We start from the raw sequence: 20691 nt of genomic DNA, 5'->3' as shown, positions 1-20691 counted from the left end.
GGCCAGTGGAGGGTCTGGCACTGCCTCAGGCTGCTGTGGTCCTTGTCACCCGTGCAACCAGCTGAGAAGACACGCAGCCCCCAGACACTCCCCATCGACTGAATCCTTCCCCCATGCCAGCCTTCCGAGAACGCTCAGCACCCTTGGATAAAGTTCCCTTTCGTGGACTGTTTCTCTCCCCAGTGTCCCTCCTCCACCCACTGCCTCCTGGACGGCCTGTGAGCTGTTCCCTCCGCCTGGACTCTGGGCTCCCAAGGAAGTCAGGCTGTCAGAGGTAGAGCCGGGCTTCCTGGGTTCAAGTCCCACCTGTGCCACTTTCTAGCTATAGGGTCTTGGGCCAGTGACTTCCTTCATTTCTATACTGTTTCATCATCTTTGAACCCCGGGCTTAGCTTGGCACCTGCCCCACAGGGTGGCTGTCGGAACACTGGGGTGACACAGGCAAGCCCAGAGGTCAGCGTCTGACTAGAGGTGGCCCTACAATGTCACCGCCTCCTGCCCCTCCCAGAAGCCTCCTCTGACCACTGTAAACACCTGGCCAGGTGTCTGCCTGCTCCACCACCTTGAATGCTTACTGACAATAAAACACTGGGTGATGCCAGGCGAGGTGGCTCACACCTGTAATCCCAGCACTTTGGGAGGCCAAGGCAGGTGGATCATGTCAGGAGATGGAGACCATCCTGGCTAACTTGGTGAAACCCAGTCTCTACTAAACATACAAAAATTAGCTGGGTGTGGTGGTGTATGCCTGTAATCCCAGCTACTTGGAAGGCTGAGGCAGGAGAATTGCTTGACGGCTTGAACCAGGGAGCCAGAGGTTGCAGAGAGCTGAGATCCTGCCACTGCACTCCAGCCTGGCAACAGAACAAGACTCTGTCTCAGGGAAAACAAAAAACAAAAATGCTGGGTAGTTTGAAGCGCTGATCACATGGGCAGCCAGGCCACTTCCCGAACGCTGTAGCCTCAGACACAGAACCCAAGACATTACGGAGAGCAAGGGATGTGCACTGGCTGCTTTATTGAAGGGCTTATGATTGACAGCTGTCCCACCCCAGCCCTTGCCTCCTCTACAAAAGCAACAACATGAAACATAGCTTCCTGGTTATCATGGGGGTAGGGAGGCAGCTCCCTGTCAGGGCCCAGCCTGGGGACCTGGGGAACGGGGGCTTTGAATCCCAGGCCACAGGCACTAGAATGTGGGGAAGGAGGGTGGGAAGTCCAGTTCAGATGGGCACAGTGCTGGTGAGGAGGCTGGAGAGGTTCCCTTCCAGCCTCTACTGGGCTTCCCCTGTCCAGGATATCAGGAAACAGCCCCCCACTTTCAGTGGGGGAAGCCACGGCTCCAAAGCTGGGGGGCCAGGGGCTGAAGAAGGGAACACAGCAAAGGCTTTTGGAGCCAAGTGAGGTCAGTTCAGGCCCCTCAGGCCCAGGAACCCCTGGACACCACCGTATGCCTATGAACACACATTCACGGCCACCCCACAGTGACACGTGCAGCCACACACGCACATTCACACCCACAGCCACGCCACACCCACACCCACACCCACTCCCACACACAAAGAGGGCTGCCACGGCCCAGGACCCACACCCTGGAACCCTGGAATGTCTCTGGACCCGAAGCGAGCAGCTGGGTCTACAGCAGGTGGGGCTGCCCAGGGGGCGGGTCCTCTGTGTTGCTACTGATTGGCTGCCTCGCAGGCGTCTATCCAATCGCTGTACACGTCCACGGGTTCTGACAGATCTGTGTCGCTTAAGTCAAGGGCCATCAGTTGCATTGGGTCCCTGCCCTGTACCTTCTCACTCCACATAAATCAGTAGGTGGCACCCGTTCCTCTGGATGGCCTTGGCCCTGCACCAGGGCTGACGGCTCGGCCAGAGGAGCAGGATCTGAACTCCAGCCCTCTCCCCACCCTCTGGAAAAAAACCAGGTTTCCAAGGATACACGTTATGGGCGTCTGGAATTCCTCTAGGCACACAGTACAAGAGATGACTCCGGTGTTGCGGGCACGGTCCCTGAAACAGACGAAGAGAAGGGACTGGTTAGCAATGTGCCCTGAGCCCGTGGGTGATGACGCTTACACCAAGGGAGGCAAGAGGCAGAATGGAGGACGGTGGGGAGAAGGGAGTGGGGAGGCCTGGGCACACCATGAGGCAGGATCCCTTGCCCCGTTCCCCACTCACATTTTCACGTCACAAGACTTCTCGTGGTTGCAGAAGGGGCAGGTGAACTGGGTCTCGAGGGTGCCCGTCATCTTCTTCTTGGGAGGCGGCTTTCGTTTTGACTTTCTGCGCCCCATGTCTGCAGGTGGATGAGCCTGTGGGGAGTGGCAGGTGTCAGTGGCTTGGGGAACCCATGCAGTCCACCAGCTCAATGCTCTAGAAAGCAGGCTGGGAAGAGGGTCTGGCAGCAGCCCAATGTGAAGGGGGGACTTCCACCATAGTGCTGGGGCCTCTGCCCTTGAGGAATGAGGCCTGCAGTCCTGGTACAGGAGGACAATCCCCCCTCCCACTCTGGATGGAAGGCGTGATAGGAGGCTCTAACCCCATCTCTCTCACTTACTGCGTGACCTGGGCAGGTTATTTAAGCTCTCTGTGCCATAGTTTCCTCGTCTATAAAATAGAGACAAGGCCAGGCATGGCGGCTCACACCTGTAATCCCAGCCAGCACTTTGGGAAGCCAAGGTGAGAGGATCACTTGACGTCAGGAGTTTGACACCAGCCTGGGCAACACAGTGAGGGCTCATCTCTCAAAAAAAAAAAAAAAAAAAAAAAATTGGCCGGCCATGGTGGCTCACGCCTGTAATCCAAGCACTTTGGAGGCCAAGGCGGGCGGATCACCTGAGGTCGGGAGTTCAAGACCAGCCTGACCAACATGGTGAAATCCTGTCTTTAAAAAAAAGGGCCGGGCGCGGTGGCTCAAGCCTGTAATCCCAGCACTTTGGGAGGCCGAGGCGGGTGGATCACGAGGTCTAGAGATCGAGACCATCCTGGTCAACACGGTGAAACCCCGTCTCTACTAAAACTACAAAAAATTAGCTGGGCATGGTGGCGCGTGCCTGTAATCCCAGCGACTCAGGAGGCTGAGGCAGGAGAATTGCCTGAACCCAGGAGGCGGAGGTTGCGGTGAGCCGAGATTGCACACCAGCCTGGGTAACAAGAGCGAAACTCCATCCAAAAAAAAAAAAAATAAAATAAAAATTAGCCAGGCGTGGTAGTATACGCCTGTAGCCCCAGCCACTTGGGAGGCTGAGGTGAGATCACTTGAGCCCAGGAGTTCCAGGTTTCAGTGAGCTACAACCAGGTACTGCACTCCAGCCTGGGCAACAGGGTGAAACCCTGTATCAAAGAAAAAAAAGAAAGAAAGAAAGAAAAAATCGAAACAAGGTTGCTATCTAAGAGGAGACTTGTGGGGCTGACACCAGGGATAGTAAGTTAAGTACTTGGCCCATCACTCTGGTGCCAAAACAAGGAAGCCACACTGTTCCTGGCAAGGACGGCACAAGACTCCAAGACAAGCCAGTTGTTCAGGGCTGGGCACAGCCTAAGTGCCTAGGAGCTCATGATTTTTAAAAAAATTTTTTTTGAGACAGAGTTTCGCTCTTGATGCCTAGGCTGGAGTGCAATGGCACAATCTGTCACTGCAACCTCCCCTCCCGGATTCAAGCTATTCTCCTGCCTCAGCCTCCCGAGTAGCTGGGAGTACAGGCATGCGCCACCACACCCAGCTAATTTTGTATTTTTAGTAGAGATAGGGTTTCTCCATGTTGGTCAAGCTGGTCTCAAACTCCTGACCTCAGGTGATCTGCCTGCCTCAGCCTCCCAAAGTGCTAGGATTACAGGTGTGAGCCACTGCGCCTGGCCAAGACGGAGTCTCGCTCTGTTGCCAGGCTGGACTGCAGTAGCACAATCTCGACTCACTGTAACCTCCACCTCCCGGGTTCAAGTGATTCTCCTGCCGCAGCCTCCTGAGTAGCTGGGACTACAGGCATGCGCCACCATGTCCAGAGCTGGTGATTTTATTCTGGTTGCTCCTCTTGTCAAGGGACATGCAAGTGGCATCCAGGAGGACAGGGCATCTGATAACCTCCATCCAGATGACAGACCGCAGGGCAGAGAGGTGGGGACAGGCACTTCCGAGTACAGAAACCTTGTGTGAAGGCTCAAGGGCAGCTGTCTGTCCCCTGGCAGGTGGGGGATGGAGGAGAGGCAGGTGGAAGGGTTCTGGGTGTTTGGATGGATCCTGGGAGCTACAAGGAGTGAAAGGACAAAGTCACCTGTGCTTTTGAGGGACTAAGGCACAGCCAGGACAGGGCTGTTGAGGTGGAGATGGCAGCGGGTGAGACAGACAGAAGAGGCATAGGTGGGGCGAGCGAGTGTGATGAGAGGAGAGTCCAGGATGACTCCCAAGGTTGTGGTGGGGACACAGTGGGTAGCGGGAGAAGGTGACAACATTCTCTGATGTCTAACACATAGGAAGGACAGGGTTTTGGAGAAAATGATGAGGTTGGGTGGCAGAGGGATATCTAGGAAGAGATGTCCAGGAGGCAGGTGGGTGGGGAAACAGTAGCAGTTACCAATGAACCAACTCCCCTGCTAGGCACGGTGTTCAGGCACTGCGTTTGCCATCCCTGAGCCTCCTATGGCGGCGCCTCCTCCAACACACACACACACCCGACACATACACAACTGCTGGTTCTAGCATCATTCGTTCCTCCGTGACAGGGGAGGTCAGCAGCCTGTCAGGGTCTTCCACAATAAACAGTGGCGTTTTATTCATTATTTGGTGATTGCTTCCTATGTAACATCCCTAGCTCTTAACTGTGATGCTTCCAATTCACTGAGTAAATAGAAGCAATCCAAAGACAGCTCCTAGGACCAATTCATTCAGCCATTCACTCTTCCTCTATTTAAAAGATGAGGTCTCACTCTGTTGGGCAAGACCAACAAAGCCAAGCTGGTCTCCAACTCCAAACTTCCAGGCTGGAGTGCAGTGGTGTGATCACAGCTTGCTGAAGCCTCAAACCTCTGGCCTCAGTCTGCTGCGTAGCTAGGACAACAGGCGTGCACCACCACGCCCGGCTTCGGCATGCCTCCTTTACTATGGAAGTATGTTTCTGCAAAAACAATTTGTTCACTCTGCCCTGGCTCCCATCCCCTTTTCTTTGAGCACCATCAGATTTTCCGGCTCTACTGGATCACTCATATGCTTGTTAGTACCTCTCTCCTCATTTAAAAAGGTGGAAAAAAAATCTCTTCATTCTCTTCCAGCTATGATCCATTTCTCTGCAGGCTGTTTTAGCATAGAGCCATTTGCATTCCCTCTCATCTCTCTACACCTGTTGCCTCCAAACTGAGGTGGCTCCATACTGCCCATCCCAATGGCAGTCCTTCCATTCCAGGGGTCCCTCCTTCCACCTTTCCCACGTGGCTCTCAGGACCCCAAATGCTCCCTATCCCCTGCCTCGCTGGTGGCTCCTGTTAATCTCCTATGCTCCTGCCTCTCTGCCAACTTGATCTCATGAAGAGAGCACATGAGTTTGGGCCAGGTCCGGTGGCTCACGTCTATAATACCAACACTTTGGGAGGCCGAGGTGGGCAGATCACTTGAGGTTAGGAGTTGGAGACCAGCCTGGCCAACATGGTGACATCTCATCTCTGCTAAAAATACAAAAATTAGCTGGGTATGGTGGTGCATGCCTGTAGTCCCAGCTACTCTGGAGGCTGAGGCAAGAGAATCACTTGAACCCAGAGGGCAGAGGTTGCAGTGAGCTGAGATCATGCCACTGCACTCCAGCCTGGGTGACAGTGAGATTCCATCTTTAAAAAAAAAACAAACAGGCCGGGCGCGGTGGCTCACGCCTGTAATCCCAGCACTTTGGGAGGCCGAGGCGGGTGGATCACAAGGTCAAGAGATCGAGACCATCCTGGTCAGCATGGTGAAACCCCGTCTCTACTAAAAATACAAAAAATTCAGCTGGGCATGGTGGCGTGTGCCTGTAATCCCAGCTACTCAGGAGGCTGAGGCAGGAGAATTGCCTGAACCCAGGAGGCGGAGGTTGCGGTGAGCCGAGATCGCGCCATTGCACTCCAGCCTGGGTAACAAGAGCAAAACTCCGTCTCAAAACAAAACAAAACAAAACAAAAAAAAGGTCAGCACAGTGGCTCAGGACTGGGAGGCAGAGGCAGGTGGATCCCTTAAGGTCAGGAACTGGAGACCAGGCTGGCCAACATGGTGAAACCCCATTTCTACTAAAAATACAAAAATTAGCTGGGCATCACCATGAGAAACTGAGGCAGAAGAATCGCTTTAACCTGGGAGGTGGAGGTTGCAGTGAGCCAAGATCATGCCACTGCACTCCAGCCTGGGCAACAGAGTGAGGCTCCATCTCAAACACAAAACAAAACAAAAGGTTCATCGCAGTGGCTCATGCCTGTAATCCCAACACTTTGGGAGGCTGAGGTGGGCGGATCACAAGGTCAGGAGTTCAAGACCAGCCTAATCAACATGATGAAACCCCATCTCTACTAAAAATACAAAAATTAGCCAGGCGTAGTGGTGCACACCTGTAATCCCAGCTACTCAGCAGGCTGAGGCAGGAGAATCCCTTGAACCTGGGAGGCAGAGGTTGCAGTGAGCCGAGATTGTGCCAGTGTACTCCAGACTGGATGACAGAGTGAGACTCCTCGATCTCAAAAAAAAAAAAAAAAAAAAAAAGGAGGAGAATCCAGGAGTTGAATCGTTGAATCCTCTCCTCTCTGGCTATACTCACCTTTATGAAGATTTCACCCAGTCTTAGGGCTTCATGCCTACTTTACACTGAGGACACCAGCTTCTCCAGCCTTGAGTCTGTCCCCTGAACTGCAGACTCTGATCTGCCTGCCTCAGCCACAGCTCCACCCTAATGTCTAACTTCCACCCAATATTAAACATAACATGTCCAAAATCAAGCTGCTGACACTGCAACGTGCTCTTCCACAGTCTTCCTCATCTCAGCTAACAGCAACTCCATCTTTCTGGATAATCAAATCAAAAACTTTGAATTCATCCTCAATCCCTTTCTTTCTCACACATCCCTTGTGTGACCCTCCCCCACCCCTCTATCTCTGAAATACAAATTAGCTGCAGCATCATGCCCAGCTAATTTTTTATTTTTTCGAGAGACAGGGAACCCACCATGTTGACCAGCCTGGTCTGGAACTCCCAGGCTCAAGCGATCCTCCCTCCCACCTCGGCTTCCCAAAGTGCTGGCATTATAAGCATGAGCCACTGTGCCCGGCAATAACTATTACTGAATAACCCAATCAATCAGTCCCTGGAATCTGAATCTACAAAAAGAGCCGGATGTGGTGGCTCAGGCGGAGGTAAGGACTGTAATCTCATCAATTTGGGAGGCCCGAGTGGGAAGATCGCTTAAAGACAGGAGTTGGAGACCAGCCTGAGCAACATAGTGAGACCCCTCATCTCTACAAAATTACAAAAATTAGCCGCGAGCCTGTAGTCGCAGCTACTCTGGGGAAGCTGAAGTGGGAAGCTTGAGCCCAGGAAGTCGAGGCTGCAGTTAGCTATGATCGCGCCACTGTACTACAGCCTGGGCGACACAGCAAGACTCTGTCTCAAGAAAAAAAAAGTCCAAACAAAATTACAGATGAGCCCCGGAATCTCATTTTGCCCAGGGACTACAGTTCCCCCACCCCATGAATGGGGTCTGGCTTGCATAAGGATTGCAGAGGCTTCAGCCTGTCCTGTGACAACGTTAAGTTCAAGCGCGCCAAAAGGGTATGGCAGAGAAGTCATCCTCGAATCTGCGGAGACCCAAGGGGTGGGGGGTTGGCTGTTCCTACAGACTCACCGAGGCCTCGGCATCGCCTCCCGACGGCCGCCGGGAGGAGCCAGGCGCCCCGGTAGTCGCTCTTGGATGGATGGGGTCGGGGGGAGTCAGTCTCCCCGACCTGCCTCCCCCCAAGCCCGGGGTCCCAGACTCCTCCTCCAGGACCCCGTAAACGCCCGGCGTAGAAGAACTCCCAGTCCTGCCCGGCCCCAACGCCCACCTGCACGAGCCGCACGAGCACTCACCTAGCCTCGCTGCAAAAGCTCCGTTTACCCGGGAGACAGTGACTTCCGACTCCTGCCGGAAGCGGAAACCCCTCTCCTCCTTTCAGGTCCCGCCCATCCCCGGCTGGGACTGCCCTGCAAATAGGCCCCGCCTTCGTCGCCGCGACTCTGAGCGCACGCGTATTCAAATAGGAGTGAGCGGTGGTCGCAGTACGCCTGCGCAAAAGCCGGAGCGTGTTTATCTGAAGCTGCGTGTGAGGCCGGTACTTCTCTGGTCAGTTCCCAGGAGCGGAAAGTGAGGAATATGAAATACCCTTATGGCCGAATCAGGGTGAAGGGGAAGCTTGTAAGCTTCTAAGACGCTCTACTTAAACTCTAACGAGCATCTGCGGGCCTTTTTAAAATTCAGGCTCTGACCCAACAGATGAAGAGGGAGGCCTGAGAGGCTGAATTTCTAACTCGTTCCCAGGTGACTTACACGCTGCTGGTCCGCAGACCACATTTTTAGTGCCCAGATTGTAATAGATGAAGTTGAATGGACAGGCTGGGGCCAGATTCCATGGGGCCTCGTGGGCCGTGTTAAGGACGTTTATTGTTTTTTGTTTTTGTTTTTCCTGAAACAGGGTCACCAAGACGGATTACAGGTGCGCACCACCATCCTGGCTAACTTTTGTATTTTTAGTAGAGATGGGGTGTCATCATGTTGTCCAGGCTGGTCTCGAACTCCTAAGTGATACACCCGCCCTGGCCTCCCAGGTTGCTGGGATTACCACCACGCCCGACCTGAAGAACATATTTCAAGATAGAGAGAGAGGGGTTAGCTGTGTCATGTGTCCCTGAGTTAAAATGAGGAAAGAGAATTGACAGTTGAGTTTGGCAAGGTCTCTGGGGACCTTGATAAAAGCTGTTGCATTAGAGTGTTAAGGAAAATAATTTGTAATGAAATGTATTTCAAATACAGATGCTCCTTGACTTACGATGGGGTTACATCCCGATAAAACTATCATAATAAAGTTGAAAAACCTTAGAACCGTCGTCAGGGACTGTCTGTAGCGCGATCTCTAGGATGTCCCCTAGGGGGCAGTGATACCCTGGGAACTGTCAAGTGTAACCAGTATACCTGCCGTCCTGTGAGACCCTTTTTCAGTGCTGGCACGACCTAGAATCCACACAGGATGGAATCATACAGCTACCGTGCAACTTGTTGTTTACACTTAACCGTCTATACACGTATACCTAACTCCTGTTTTTAGTAGCTACACGATTCATAGTGCAACTCTGCCATAGTACAATCAACTGTTATCCTACTGATGGACAATTCCTGGATCTTCCTGAGTTTTGCCACTATGATGATGCAGTAAAAGTCCCTGGATCAAAATCCTTAGGACTGGGACTGGATCTTTAGTGAGACAGTTTTCAAGAAATGATATCTGTGAGTACAGTGTCTCACCCCTGTAATCTGAGCACTTTGGAAGGCCAAGGTGGGAGGATTGCTTGATCCCACGAGTTTGAGGCTAGCCTGGGCAACATAGTGAAACCCTGTCTCTAAAAATAAAATAAAATATAATAAAAATAAATGATGGCCTGGTGCGGTGGTTCATGCTTGTAATTCCAGCACTTTGGGAGGCCGAGTTGCGTGGATCACCTGAGGTCAGGAGTTCAAGACCAGCCTGATCAACATGGTGAAACCCCGTCTCTACTAAAAATATAAAAATTAGCCTGGTGTGGTGGCACATGCCTGTAATCCCAGCTACTTGGGAGGCTGAGACAGGAAAATTGCTTGAACCTGGTAGACAGAAGTTGCAGTGAGCTGAGATTGTACCATTGCACTCCAGCCTGGGCAACAAGAGTGAAACTGTCTCAAAAAAAAAAAAAAAAGGCTGGGCGTGGTGGCTCACGCCTGTAATCCCAGCACTTTGGGAGGCCGAGGTGGGTGGATCACGAGGTCAAGAGATTGAGACCATCCTGGTCAACATGGTGAAACCCCGTCTCTACTAAAAATACAAATATTAGCTGGACATGGTGGCACATGCCTGTAGTCCCAGCTACTCGGGAGGCTGAGGCAGGAGAATTGCTTGAACCCAGGCAGCAGAGGTTGCGATGAGTCGAGATCGCGCCATTGCACTCCAGCCTGGGTAACAAGAGTGAAACTCCGTCTCAAAAAAAAAAAAAGACATTTCTGAGTCACAGGGTGTATATATCTTTCATTTTGTTTATGATTGCCATATTAGTTTACTCTTTTTCTCTCCTTTCGTCCCTTCCTCCTCTTACTTCCCTCCTTCTGGGCTTTGTTACGATATAATTCACTGCACACAAACTGCTCATATTTAAACTATGCCTGGCTGAAATTGCATGTTTTGACATACAGGTATATCATTAAAACATGACCACAATCAAGACAATTATTTCCATCACCCTAAGACATTTGCTCTTACCAGTGGTTGAGCATGGTGGCTCATGCTTGTAATCCCAGCACTTTGGGAGGTCAACGTGTAAAAATCACTCAAGGCCAGGAGTTTGAGACCAGCCTGGGCAACAGGTGAAAGCCCTTGTAGTCTCTACTATAAATACAAAAATTAGCCAGATGTGGTGATACATGCCTGTAGTCCCAGCTACTTGGGAGACTGAGGCAGGAGAATCACTTGAACCCAGGAGGCGGAGGCTGCAGTGAGCCGAGATTGTGCCACTGCACCCCAGCTTGGGTGACAGATCAAGACTCCATCTTAAAAAAAAGAAAAGAAAAAATTTTCTCTTGCCCTTTCATGCTCTGTCCTACTCTTGCCCCCGGCCCTACCAGATTTGTTTTGGTTCCTATAACTTTGTCTTTTTCAGAAAGTCTTATAAGCTGAATCATACAACGTGTAGCCTATTGAGAGGCTTCTTTCCCCAGCATGTGATGTTTAAAACTCACTCATGTTCCCAGCACTTTAGGAGGCCAAGATGAGTGGATCATTTGAGGTCAGGAGTTCAAGACCAACATGGCCAACATGGGGAAACCCTGTCCTTACTAAAAATCAAAAATTATCAGGGCATGGTGGCTCACAAACTGTAATCCCAGCTACTCAGGAGGCTGAAGCAGAAGAATCGTTTGAACCCAGGAGGCAGAGATTGCAGTGAGTCGAGATTGCACTACTATACTCCAGCCTGGGCGACAGAGCCAGACTCCGTCTCAAAAAAAACAAAACAAAACAAAAACGAAAACAAAAAAAGAAACTCATGTTGTTGGCCATGTCAGCGGTTTTCTTTTTTCTTTTCTTTTGAGATGGGGTCTCACTATGTTACCCAGACTGGAGTGCAGTGGCACCATCACGGTTCACTGCAGCCTCAATTTCCCAGGCTCAAGTGATTCTCCCACCTCAGCTTCCCAAGTAGCTGGGATTACAACTGTGTGCCACCACGCCCAGCTAATTTTTGTGTATTCACCAGGCCAGGTGCAGTGGCTCATGCCTGTAATCCCATCACTTTGGGAGGCCAAAGTGGATGGATCACCTGAGATCAGGAGTTCGAGACCAGCCTGGCCAATATAGTGAAACCCCATCTTTACTGAAAATACAAATATTAGCCAGGTGTGGTGGCGACCGCCTGTAATCTCAGCTACTCGAGAGGCTGAGGCAGGAAAATAACTTGAACCCGGGAGGCAGAGGTTGCAGTGAGCTGAGATTGTGCCACTGCACTCCAGCCTGGTCACAAGAGCAAAACTCTGTCTCAAAAAAAAAAGAAAGACAAGGTTTTGCCATGTTGCCCATGCTGTTCTTGAGCTCCTGGGCTCAAGCAATCCACCTGCCTTGGCTTTGTCAAAGTGCTAGGATTATAGGCATGAGCCACCACACCCAGTTTTATTTCTTTTTATTACTCAGTTGTATTCTGTTATATGACTGTCTCACACTTTGTTAATCCTTTCACCTGTTAATGGCTGGTTTTCGAATTGTTGCCAGTGTTGAGCAATTATTACAGCTGCTATGAACCGTCTCTTTCATTTTGAGGGTGGCAGACGATGCCACCAAAATATGCCACTTTGGCATATGGATTGTTTTGAGCTAAGGGCACTTGAAAAATAGCAGGTGCAGAAAAGCACTGTGACCTCCCTCTTTTCTTCTGGAAAATGAGATAAACCCCCATATGGAAGATGCCCTCCCCATACCAGAAAGAAAGTAAAATTCTTTTTTTTTTTTTTTTTTTTTTTTGAGACAGGGTCTTATCCCATTGCCCAGCCTGGAGTGAAGTGGTGTGATCTTGGCTCACAGCAATCTCCACCTCCTAGCCTCAAGTGATCCTCTTGCCTTGTCCCGGAGTAGCTAGGATCACAGGCACACACTACCATGCCCAGCTAATTTTTTGTATTTTTGGTAGAGACAGGGTTTCACCAAGTTGCCCAGGCTGGTCTCCAACTCCTGAGCTCAAGTGAACCACCTGCCTCTGCCTCCCAAAGTGCTGGGATTACGGGCATGAGCCACCATACCCAGCCCTAGGGTAGAAAATTCTTATCACCAGAGGACAGGGAGTCAAAGCTCACGGAAGAAATATACAAACAGGTGTTCGCAGCCGCCGCCGCACCGCCGTCGCTCTCCAACGCCAGCGCCACCTCTCCCTCGACGAACTCCAGCCGAAGGAGAAGGGGGGTAAGTAAGGAGGTCTCTATACCATGGCTCGTACAAAGCAGACTGCCCGCAAATCTAGCGGTGGTAAAGCACCCAGGAAGCAACTGGCTACAAAAGCCGCTCGCAAGAGTGCGCCCTCTACTGGAGGGGTGAAGAAACCTCATCGTTACAGGCCTGGTACTGTGGCACTCCGTGAAATTAGACGTTATCAGAAGCCCACTGAACTTCTGATTCGCAAACTTCCCTTCCAGCGTCTGGTGCGAGAAATTGCTCAGGACTTTAAAACAGATCTGCGCTTCCAGAGCGCAGCTATCGGTGCTTTGCAGGAGGCAAGTGAGGCCTATCTGGTTGGCCTTTTTGAAGACACCAACCTTTGTGCTATCCATGCCAAACGTGTAACAATTATGCCAAAAGACATCCAGCTAGCACGCCGCATACGTGGAGAGCGTGCTTAAGAATCCACTATGATGGGAAACATTTCATTCTCAAAAAAAAAAAAAATTCTCTTCTTCCTGTTACTGGTAGTTCTGAATGTTACAAATTTTTTTTTCCATGGGGTCAAAAGGTACCTAAGTATATGATTGCGAGCGGAAAAATAGGGGACAGAAATCAGGTATTGGCAGTTTTTCCATTTTCATTTGTGTGTGAATTTTTAATATAAATGCGGAGATGTAAAGCATTAATGCAAGTTAAAATGTTTCAGTGAACAAGTTTCAGCGGTTCAACTTTATAATAATTATAAATAAACCTGTTAAATTTTTCTGCACAATGCCAGCATTTGGATTTTTTTAAAACATGTAAATTTCTTATTGACGGCAACTAAATGGTGTTTGTAGCATTTTTATCACACAGTAGATTCCATCCATTCACTATACTTTTCTTTTTTTTTTTTTTTTTTTGAGACGGAGTTTCGCTCTTGTTACCCAGGCTGGAGTGCAATGGCACGATCTCGGCTCACTGCAACCTCCGCCTCCTGGGTTCAGGCAATTCTCCTGCCTCAGCCTCCTGAGTAGCTGGGATTACAGGCACGCGCCGCCATGCCCAGCTAATTTTTTGTAGTTTTTAGTAGAGACGGTGTTTCACCATGTTGACCAGGATGGTCTCGATCTCTTGACCTCGTGATCCACCCGCCTCGGCCTCCCAAAGTGCTGGGATTACAGGCGTGAGCCACTGCGCCCGGCCTCATTCACTATACTTTTCTAACTGAGTTGTCCTACATGCAAGTACATGTTTTTAATGTTGTCTGTCTTCTGTGCTGTTCCTGTAAGTTTGCTATTAAAATACATTAAACTATGAAAAAAAAAAGAAATATACAAACAAATCTTGCTGTTTTTTATTTTTTATTTATTTATTTTATTTTTTAATTTTTTTTAATTTTTTTTCTCAACCCTTTACCCGGCCACCCCTCATAAACAACCTTGTTAAGCAAACCCTTATTTTTCTAGTTATTTTTCCACTATTAACTGCCATAGCCCAAACCCCTTTGTCTTGTCACACTTTCAAAATTTACCAGCTTTTAAAAACTTTATGTATTTATTTATAATTTTTATTTTATTTATTTATTTTTATTTATATATTTTTTATTTTAAAGATGGGGTTTCACCATATTGGTCAGGCTGGTCTTGAACTCGTGACCTCAGGTGATCTGCCAGCTTCAGCCTCCCAAAGTGCTAGGATTACAGGCGTGAGCCACCGCGCCTGGCTATTTTATTTATTTATGTATTTATGTAGAGACAGGATCTCACTCTGCTGCCCAGGCTGGAGTGCAGTGGTGCAGTCATAGCTAACTGCAGCCTCAAACTCCTGGGCTCAAGTGATCCTCCCGTCTCAGCCTCCTGAGTACGTAGGACTACAGGTGCATGCCATCCAGCTAATTTTATTTTTTGTTGTTTTAGAGATGGGGTCTCCCTGTGTTGTCCAGGCTGTTCTTGAACTCCTGGGCCCAAGCAGACCTCCCATCTTGGTCTCCCGAAGTGTTGGGATTACAAATGTGAGCCACCATGCCCATCCATAATTTACTACTCTTTTTTTTTTTTAAAGACAGAGTCTCTCTCTGTTGCCCAGGCTGGAGTGCAGTGGTGTGATCTCTGCTCACTGCAACCTCTGCCTCCTCGATTCAAGTGATTCTCCTGCCTCAGCCTCCCCAGTAGTTGGGATTACAGGCATATACCACCATGCTCGGCTAATTTTTGTATTTTTAGTACAAATGGGGTTTCTCCATGTTAGTCAGGCTGATATCAAAGTCCTGACATCGTGATCCACCCACCTAAGCTTCCCAAAGTGCTGGGAGTAAGGGTGTGAGCCACCATGCCCATCCATAATTTACTACTGTTTGTTCAATTCAGCAGATGAATGCTTCACTCTAACTTCCTCTTTGGGTCTTCAGTTCCTTTTCAGGGCTCCCATGTCCCATAGAACTTACGTTAAATAAATTTCTCTGCTTTTCTCCTACTAATCTGTCACATGTCAGTTTAATTCTTAGGTCCAGCCAGAGATCTAAGAGGGTAGAGGAGAAATCTTGCCTCCACAGGACTTTGTGTGGATGTTCATTTTCATCTTTCCCTGTGATTGCTTGCTTGCTTGATTGATTGATTTTAAGACAGGGTCTCACTCTGTGGCCCAGGCTGAAGTACAGTGCCATGATCATGACTCACGGCAGCCTTGACCTCCCAGGCTCTACTGATCCTCCTGCCTCAGCCCCTGCCCCATGCTCTCCACTCCACCCTCCTGCCCCCTGAGTATCTGGGACTACAGATAAGCGCCTTCATGTCTGTTTATTTATTTATTTATTATTTTTTGGTAGAGATGAGGTCTCACTATGTTGCTCAGGCTGGTCTCGAACTCCTGGGCTAAAGCAATCCACTCACTTGGGCCTCCCAAAATGCTGGGATTATAGGCATAAGCCACCACATCCTGCCTCCCTGTGATTTTTATTTTATTTTATTTTTTCGAGATAGAGTTTTGCTCTTGTTGCCCAGGCTGAAGTGCAGTGGTATAATCTTGGCTCATTGCAACCTCCACCTCCCAGGTTTAAGTGATTCTCCTGCCTAAGCTTCCTGAGTAGCTGGGATTATAGGCACGTGCCAATGTGCCCAGCTAATTTTTTGTATTTTTAGTAGAGATGGGTGTTCATCATGTTGGCCAGGCTGGTCTCGAATTCCTGACCTCAGGTGATCCACCTGCCTCGGCTCCCAAAGTGCAGGGATTACAGGTGTGAGCCACTGCACCTAGCCCCTGTGATTTATTTTTACACTGAAATATTTGATTCCTTCATAATTTATTTTTGTATATGGTCTAAGGTAGGTTTCAGGTTTGGGCTCATGCCAGTGCAAACTGACAAGGCAAATAACACCTCCTTTAACATGAAGTTACAATACCACCTTGAACCTATATTATGTTCTTATGTAAATTTGGCTGAATTTGTTCTTGGATTCCCTCTTTGTATTTTCCTGAGTCACTGCTGTATTGTTTTTGTATTGGTTTCTACTTTCTCTCTTGATATTTTCCTGAGCCAATATTTTGGGTTGGGTTTTTTGTTTGTTTGTTTGTTTTTGCTTTTTCTATTTTAGAGAGGGGATCTCACTCTGTCATCCAGGCTCAGGCTGGAATGCTGTGGTGTGATCATTGCTCACTGTAGCCTTCAGCTCCATGCCTGGTTAATTTATGTATTTTTTGTAGAGATGGGATCTTGCTATGTTGCCCAGGCTAGCCTTGAATTCCTGGGTAACTCCATCTCAAAAAAAAAAAAAAAGAAAAAGTAAAAAGAGCAGGGCGGGTGGATCACGAGGTCAAGAGATCGAGACCATCCTGGTCAACATGGTGAAACCCCGTCTGTACTAAAAATACAAAAATTAGCTGGGCATGGTGGCACACACCTGTAGCCCAGCCACTCGGGAGGCTGAGGCAGGAGAATTGCTTGAACCGAGGAGGCAGAGGTTGTGGTGAGCCGAGATCGTGCCATTGCACTCTAGCCTGGGTAACGAGCGAAACTCCATCTCAAAAAAAAAAAAAAAAGAAGAAGAAGAAGAAGAAAGAAAGAAAAGAATAAATAAATTAATTAATTCAGATGGCTGAGTGCTGCCTGGTGTTGTCTCCTCAGCAAGATAGAAGCCCCCAATGGTGAGCACCTGCCCTGATTTATTCCTCCCAGTGTCCTTGGGTCCCCAGCTGCTTGGCACAGAGCTTTGCTCCTTGGTGCTGGGTAGAAGTGTCTGGCTGGTGTAGAGGAGGGAGCCTGAGTTACAATCCCTCCTCCCCTGCCACTCAGTCTTCGTGTGACATTGGATGTGTCACTTCTTCTTTCTGGCTCTGGGCCCTGGGAACGGGGACCTTGGGCTATGATGGTGACCTCTGATTCAGACTCCTGCCTGCCTGGTGCCTCTGAGTCAGTGGGAAGAGACAGGGTGGCTGTGACCTCCCTAGACTGTTGTGGTTAAGACTGAGGGACTGCAGCCTCCTAGGAATGACCTTGGTCACAGTACTTAAACCGTCCCGTCTAAGATAGATATTGTGCCAAAAAAAAAAAAAAAAAAAACCCACAAAAACCCATCTAAGCTTTTTTTTTTTTTTTTTGAGACGGAGTTTCGCTCTTGTTACCCAGGCTGGAGTGCAATGGCGCGATCTCGGCTCACCGCGACCTCCGCCTCCTGGGTTCAGGCAATTCTCCTGCCTCAGCCTCCTGAGTAGCTGGGATTACAGGCACGCGCCACCATGCCCAGCTAATTTTTTGTAATTTTAGTAGAGACGGGGTTTCACCATGTTGACCAGGATGGTCTCGATCTCTTGACCTCGTGATCCACCCGCCTCGGCCTCCCAAAGTGCTGGGATTACAGGCTTGAGCCACCGCGCCCGGCTTCTTTCTTTCTTTTTGAGACAGTCTTGCTCTGTCGCTCAGGCTGGAGTCCAGTGGCACCATCTCAGCTCACTGCAACCTCTGCCTCCTGGGTTCAAGCGATTCTCCTGCCTCAGCCTCCTGAGTAGCTGGGACTACAGGCGTGCACCACCACACCCAGCTAATTTTTGTATTTTTAGTAGAGATAGGGTTTCACCATCTTGGCCAGGCTGGTTTTGAACTCCTGACCTCGTGATCCGCCTGCCTCATATCCCAAAGTGCTGGGACTACAGGCGTGAGCCCCTGCGCCCAGCCCTGTCTGAACTTCTCTAACATTCTCTGAGAAGCAGGTACGATTCTGGCCCCTGACTCATGGGCCAGGATCAGAAGTGATGGTAAATGGCAGCTGGAACAAATGATTGGAATTTTGGGTTGTTTGAGACGGAGTCTTGCTCTGTCACTCAGGCTGGAGCTCAATGGCATGATCTCAGCTCACTGGAACCTCCGCCTCCCGGGTTCAAGTGATTCTCCTGTCTCACCCTCCCAAGTAGCTGGAATTACAAGCATGTGCCACCACGCCCAGCTAATTTTTGTATTTTTAGTGAAGACAGGGTTTCACCATGTTGGCCAGGCTGGTCTCAAACTGCTGATCTCAAGTGATCCGCCCGCCTCGGTCTCCCAAAGTACTGGGATTACAGGCGTGAGCTACCGCACCTGGCCAGGATTGCATTTTGCAAGGATAACTGCTTAATTATAATAGTTGGCCAGAGGCGGGAGGGAGGGGAAGAAAAAAAAAGTAGATGCTCACACCTGTAATCCTGCACTTTGGAAGGCTGAGGAGGAGAGAGGATTGCTTGAGGTCAGGAGTTTAAGACCTCAACATTGCAAGACTCCATCTCTACAAAACAAACATGCACAAAATTAGCCAAGAGTGGTGGTGTGAAGCTGTGGTCCCAGCTACTCAGGAGGCAGAGGCAGGAGGATCACTTGAGCCCAGGACGTGGAGGCTGCAGTGAGCTATGATTGTACCACTGCACACCAACCTGGGCAACAGAGTGAGACCCTATTTCAAAAAATCCCCCCAAATTATAACAGTAACACATATACCTTGTAACAAATTCAACAATATTGACATCTGTAAAGTAGCAAATGATACTAAGATACACACACACACACACACACACACACACACAAAGTACAAATGAGCTGGGCACAGTGGCTCACATCTGTAATCCCAGGTGTGATTTGGGAGGCTAAGGCAGGCATATCTGAGATCGGGAGTTTAAGATCAGCCTGCCCAACATGTAGAAAACCTGTCTCTGCTTAAAAAATACAAAATTAGCTGGCTGTGGTGGCGCATACCTGTAATCCCAGTACTTGGGAGGCTGAGGCTGGAGAATTGCTTGAACCTGGGAGGTGGAGGTTGCGGTGAGCCAGGATCAAACTATTGCACTCCAGCCTGGGCAACAGGAGCAAAACTTTGTCTCAAAATAAATAAATAAATAAAGTAACGAAAGGTGACAGTTTCACCAAGTGCCTTTTCCCCAGAAGTCACCTCAGTTACACTTTTTTTTTTTTTTTTGAGATGGAATCTTCCAGACTGGAGTGCAGTGGCATGATCACAGCTCACTCCAGCCTCCACTTCCCAAACTAGAATAAGTCTCCTGCCTCAGCTTCCCAAATAACTGGGATTATAAGCATGCGTCACCAGGCCTGATTAATTCTTTTGTATTTTTTACCAGAGATGGGGTTTTGCCATGTTGGCCAGGCTGGTCTCAAATTCCTGTCCTGAAGTGATCCGCCTGTCCTGGCCTACCAAAGTGCTGGGATTACAGGCGTGAACCATCATGCCCAGTCCTGTTACATTTTGTCCAGGTTCATTTCACTCAGCTGGGCAGGCAGCTGGAGCCAAACGATTGGGTCTCTGCAGAGTAGCAGCTGAAGTGGTGGTTAAGGGCAGGCCAAAGGAGGGGTTCCTGTGCCTTGCCTAGCAAGGCAATGGTTAGGATTGCCTGGGGGTGGGGTGGGTGTTACTTAACTCTCCCTCAGAGGGGAACTGGGCTCCCCTGCAGCTGTCACATCAGGTCTAGCACTTGGCTTTCAGTATTTAAGAAAGAAAACGGCCCTATGATAATTCTTTTTTTTTTTTTGTAAACCGAATCTCACTCTGTTGCCCAGGCTGGAATGCAGTGGTGCAATCTTGGGTCACTGCAACCTCCGCCTCCTGGGTTCAAGCGATTCTCCTGCCTCAGCCTCCCAAATAGCTTGGATTACAGGCATGTACCACAACCCCCAGCTAATTTTTTGTATTTTTAGTAGAGATGAGGTTTTACCATGTTGACCAGGCTGTTCTCTAACTCCTGACCTCAAGTGATCTGCCCACTTTGGCCTCCCAAAGCGCTGGGATTACAGGTGTGAGCCACCTGGCCTGGCCTGGACCTGAGATAATTCTGCTTCTAGAAGTTTTCTTACACACATACCTGTACAGACATACAAAAGCATTGGTCCAGGGACCACCCCTGCAGCCTTGTTGGTAAGAGAGAAACATTTATTGTTTATTTATTTTTATTTGATTTTTTTATTGAGACAGAGTCTTGCTGTGCTGCCCAGTCTGGAGTGCAGTTGTATGATCTCGGCTCACTGCAACCTCCGCCTCCTTGGTTTAAATTATTCTGCCTCAGCCTCCCAAGTAGCTGGGATTACAGGCGCATGCCACCGTGACCAGCTAATTTTTGTATTTTTAGTAGAGACGGGGTTTCACCATATTGGTCAGGTTGGTCCTGAACTCCTGACCTCAGGTGATCCACCCAGGCTTCCAGGCTCAAGTGATTCTTTTGCCTCAGCCTCCCCAGTAGCTGGGATTACAGGTGTGTGTCACCATGCCTAGTTAAGTTTTTAATTTTTAGTAGAAATGGGTTTTACCATGTTGGCCAGGCTGGTCTCAAACTTCTGACCTCAGCTGATCAGCCCACCTAGGCCTCACAAAGTGCTGGGATTACAGGCATGAGCCACTGTGCTTGGCCTATTTTATTTATTTATTTATTTATTTATTTTTTTGCTTGAGACAGAGCCTTGCTCTGTCGCCCAGGCTGGAGGGCAGTGGCACAATCTCGGCCCACTGCAACGTCTACCTCCTGGGTTCAAGCAGTTCTCCTGCCTCAGCCTCCAAATAGCTAGGACCACAGGCACCCACCACCAAAACTGGC

The 20691-nt window shown here is 49.4% G+C and overlaps 2 protein-coding genes across 4 annotated transcripts; one reads left to right on the top strand and one right to left on the bottom strand.

The window, feature by feature from the left end:
* Positions 1 to 989: 989 nt before the first annotated feature.
* On the bottom strand, positions 990 to 8161 carry ELOF1 (elongation factor 1 homolog). 3 transcript variants are annotated; one of them, XM_032251682.1, is made up of 4 exons: positions 8053 to 8161; positions 2185 to 2318; positions 1946 to 2016; positions 990 to 1744 (listed from the first exon to the last, which is right to left on the bottom strand). In XM_032251682.1, exons 2-4 carry the CDS (start codon positions 2298 to 2300, stop codon positions 1680 to 1682), a joined length of 252 nt encoding a protein of 83 aa, XP_032107573.1. In that variant the 5' UTR covers positions 2301 to 2318; positions 8053 to 8161; the 3' UTR covers positions 990 to 1679. The 3 variants fall into 3 exon arrangements, with proteins under 3 accessions (XP_032107573.1, XP_032107575.1, XP_032107574.1); XM_032251684.1 differs by having other exon boundaries at positions 8078 to 8149; XM_032251683.1 differs by lacking the exon at positions 8053 to 8161 and adding an exon at positions 7854 to 8052.
* Positions 8162 to 12658: 4497 nt separating this feature from the next.
* LOC116532514 (histone H3.3-like) lies at positions 12659 to 13414 on the top strand. The gene has a single exon (XM_032251680.1). It carries the CDS (start codon positions 12699 to 12701, stop codon positions 13107 to 13109), a length of 411 nt encoding a protein of 136 aa, XP_032107571.1. The 5' UTR covers positions 12659 to 12698; the 3' UTR covers positions 13110 to 13414.
* Positions 13415 to 20691: the final 7277 nt, after the last annotated feature.

This window comes from Sapajus apella, unplaced genomic scaffold (assembly GCF_009761245.1).
Source record: "Sapajus apella isolate SASKATOON/1434 unplaced genomic scaffold, GSC_monkey_1.0 scaffold77, whole genome shotgun sequence".
Classification (NCBI taxonomy): Eukaryota; Metazoa; Chordata; class Mammalia; order Primates; family Cebidae; genus Sapajus; species Sapajus apella.
The sequence above is the reverse complement of the archived record's forward strand: the minus strand, read 5'-3'. Positions and strand labels throughout refer to the sequence as shown.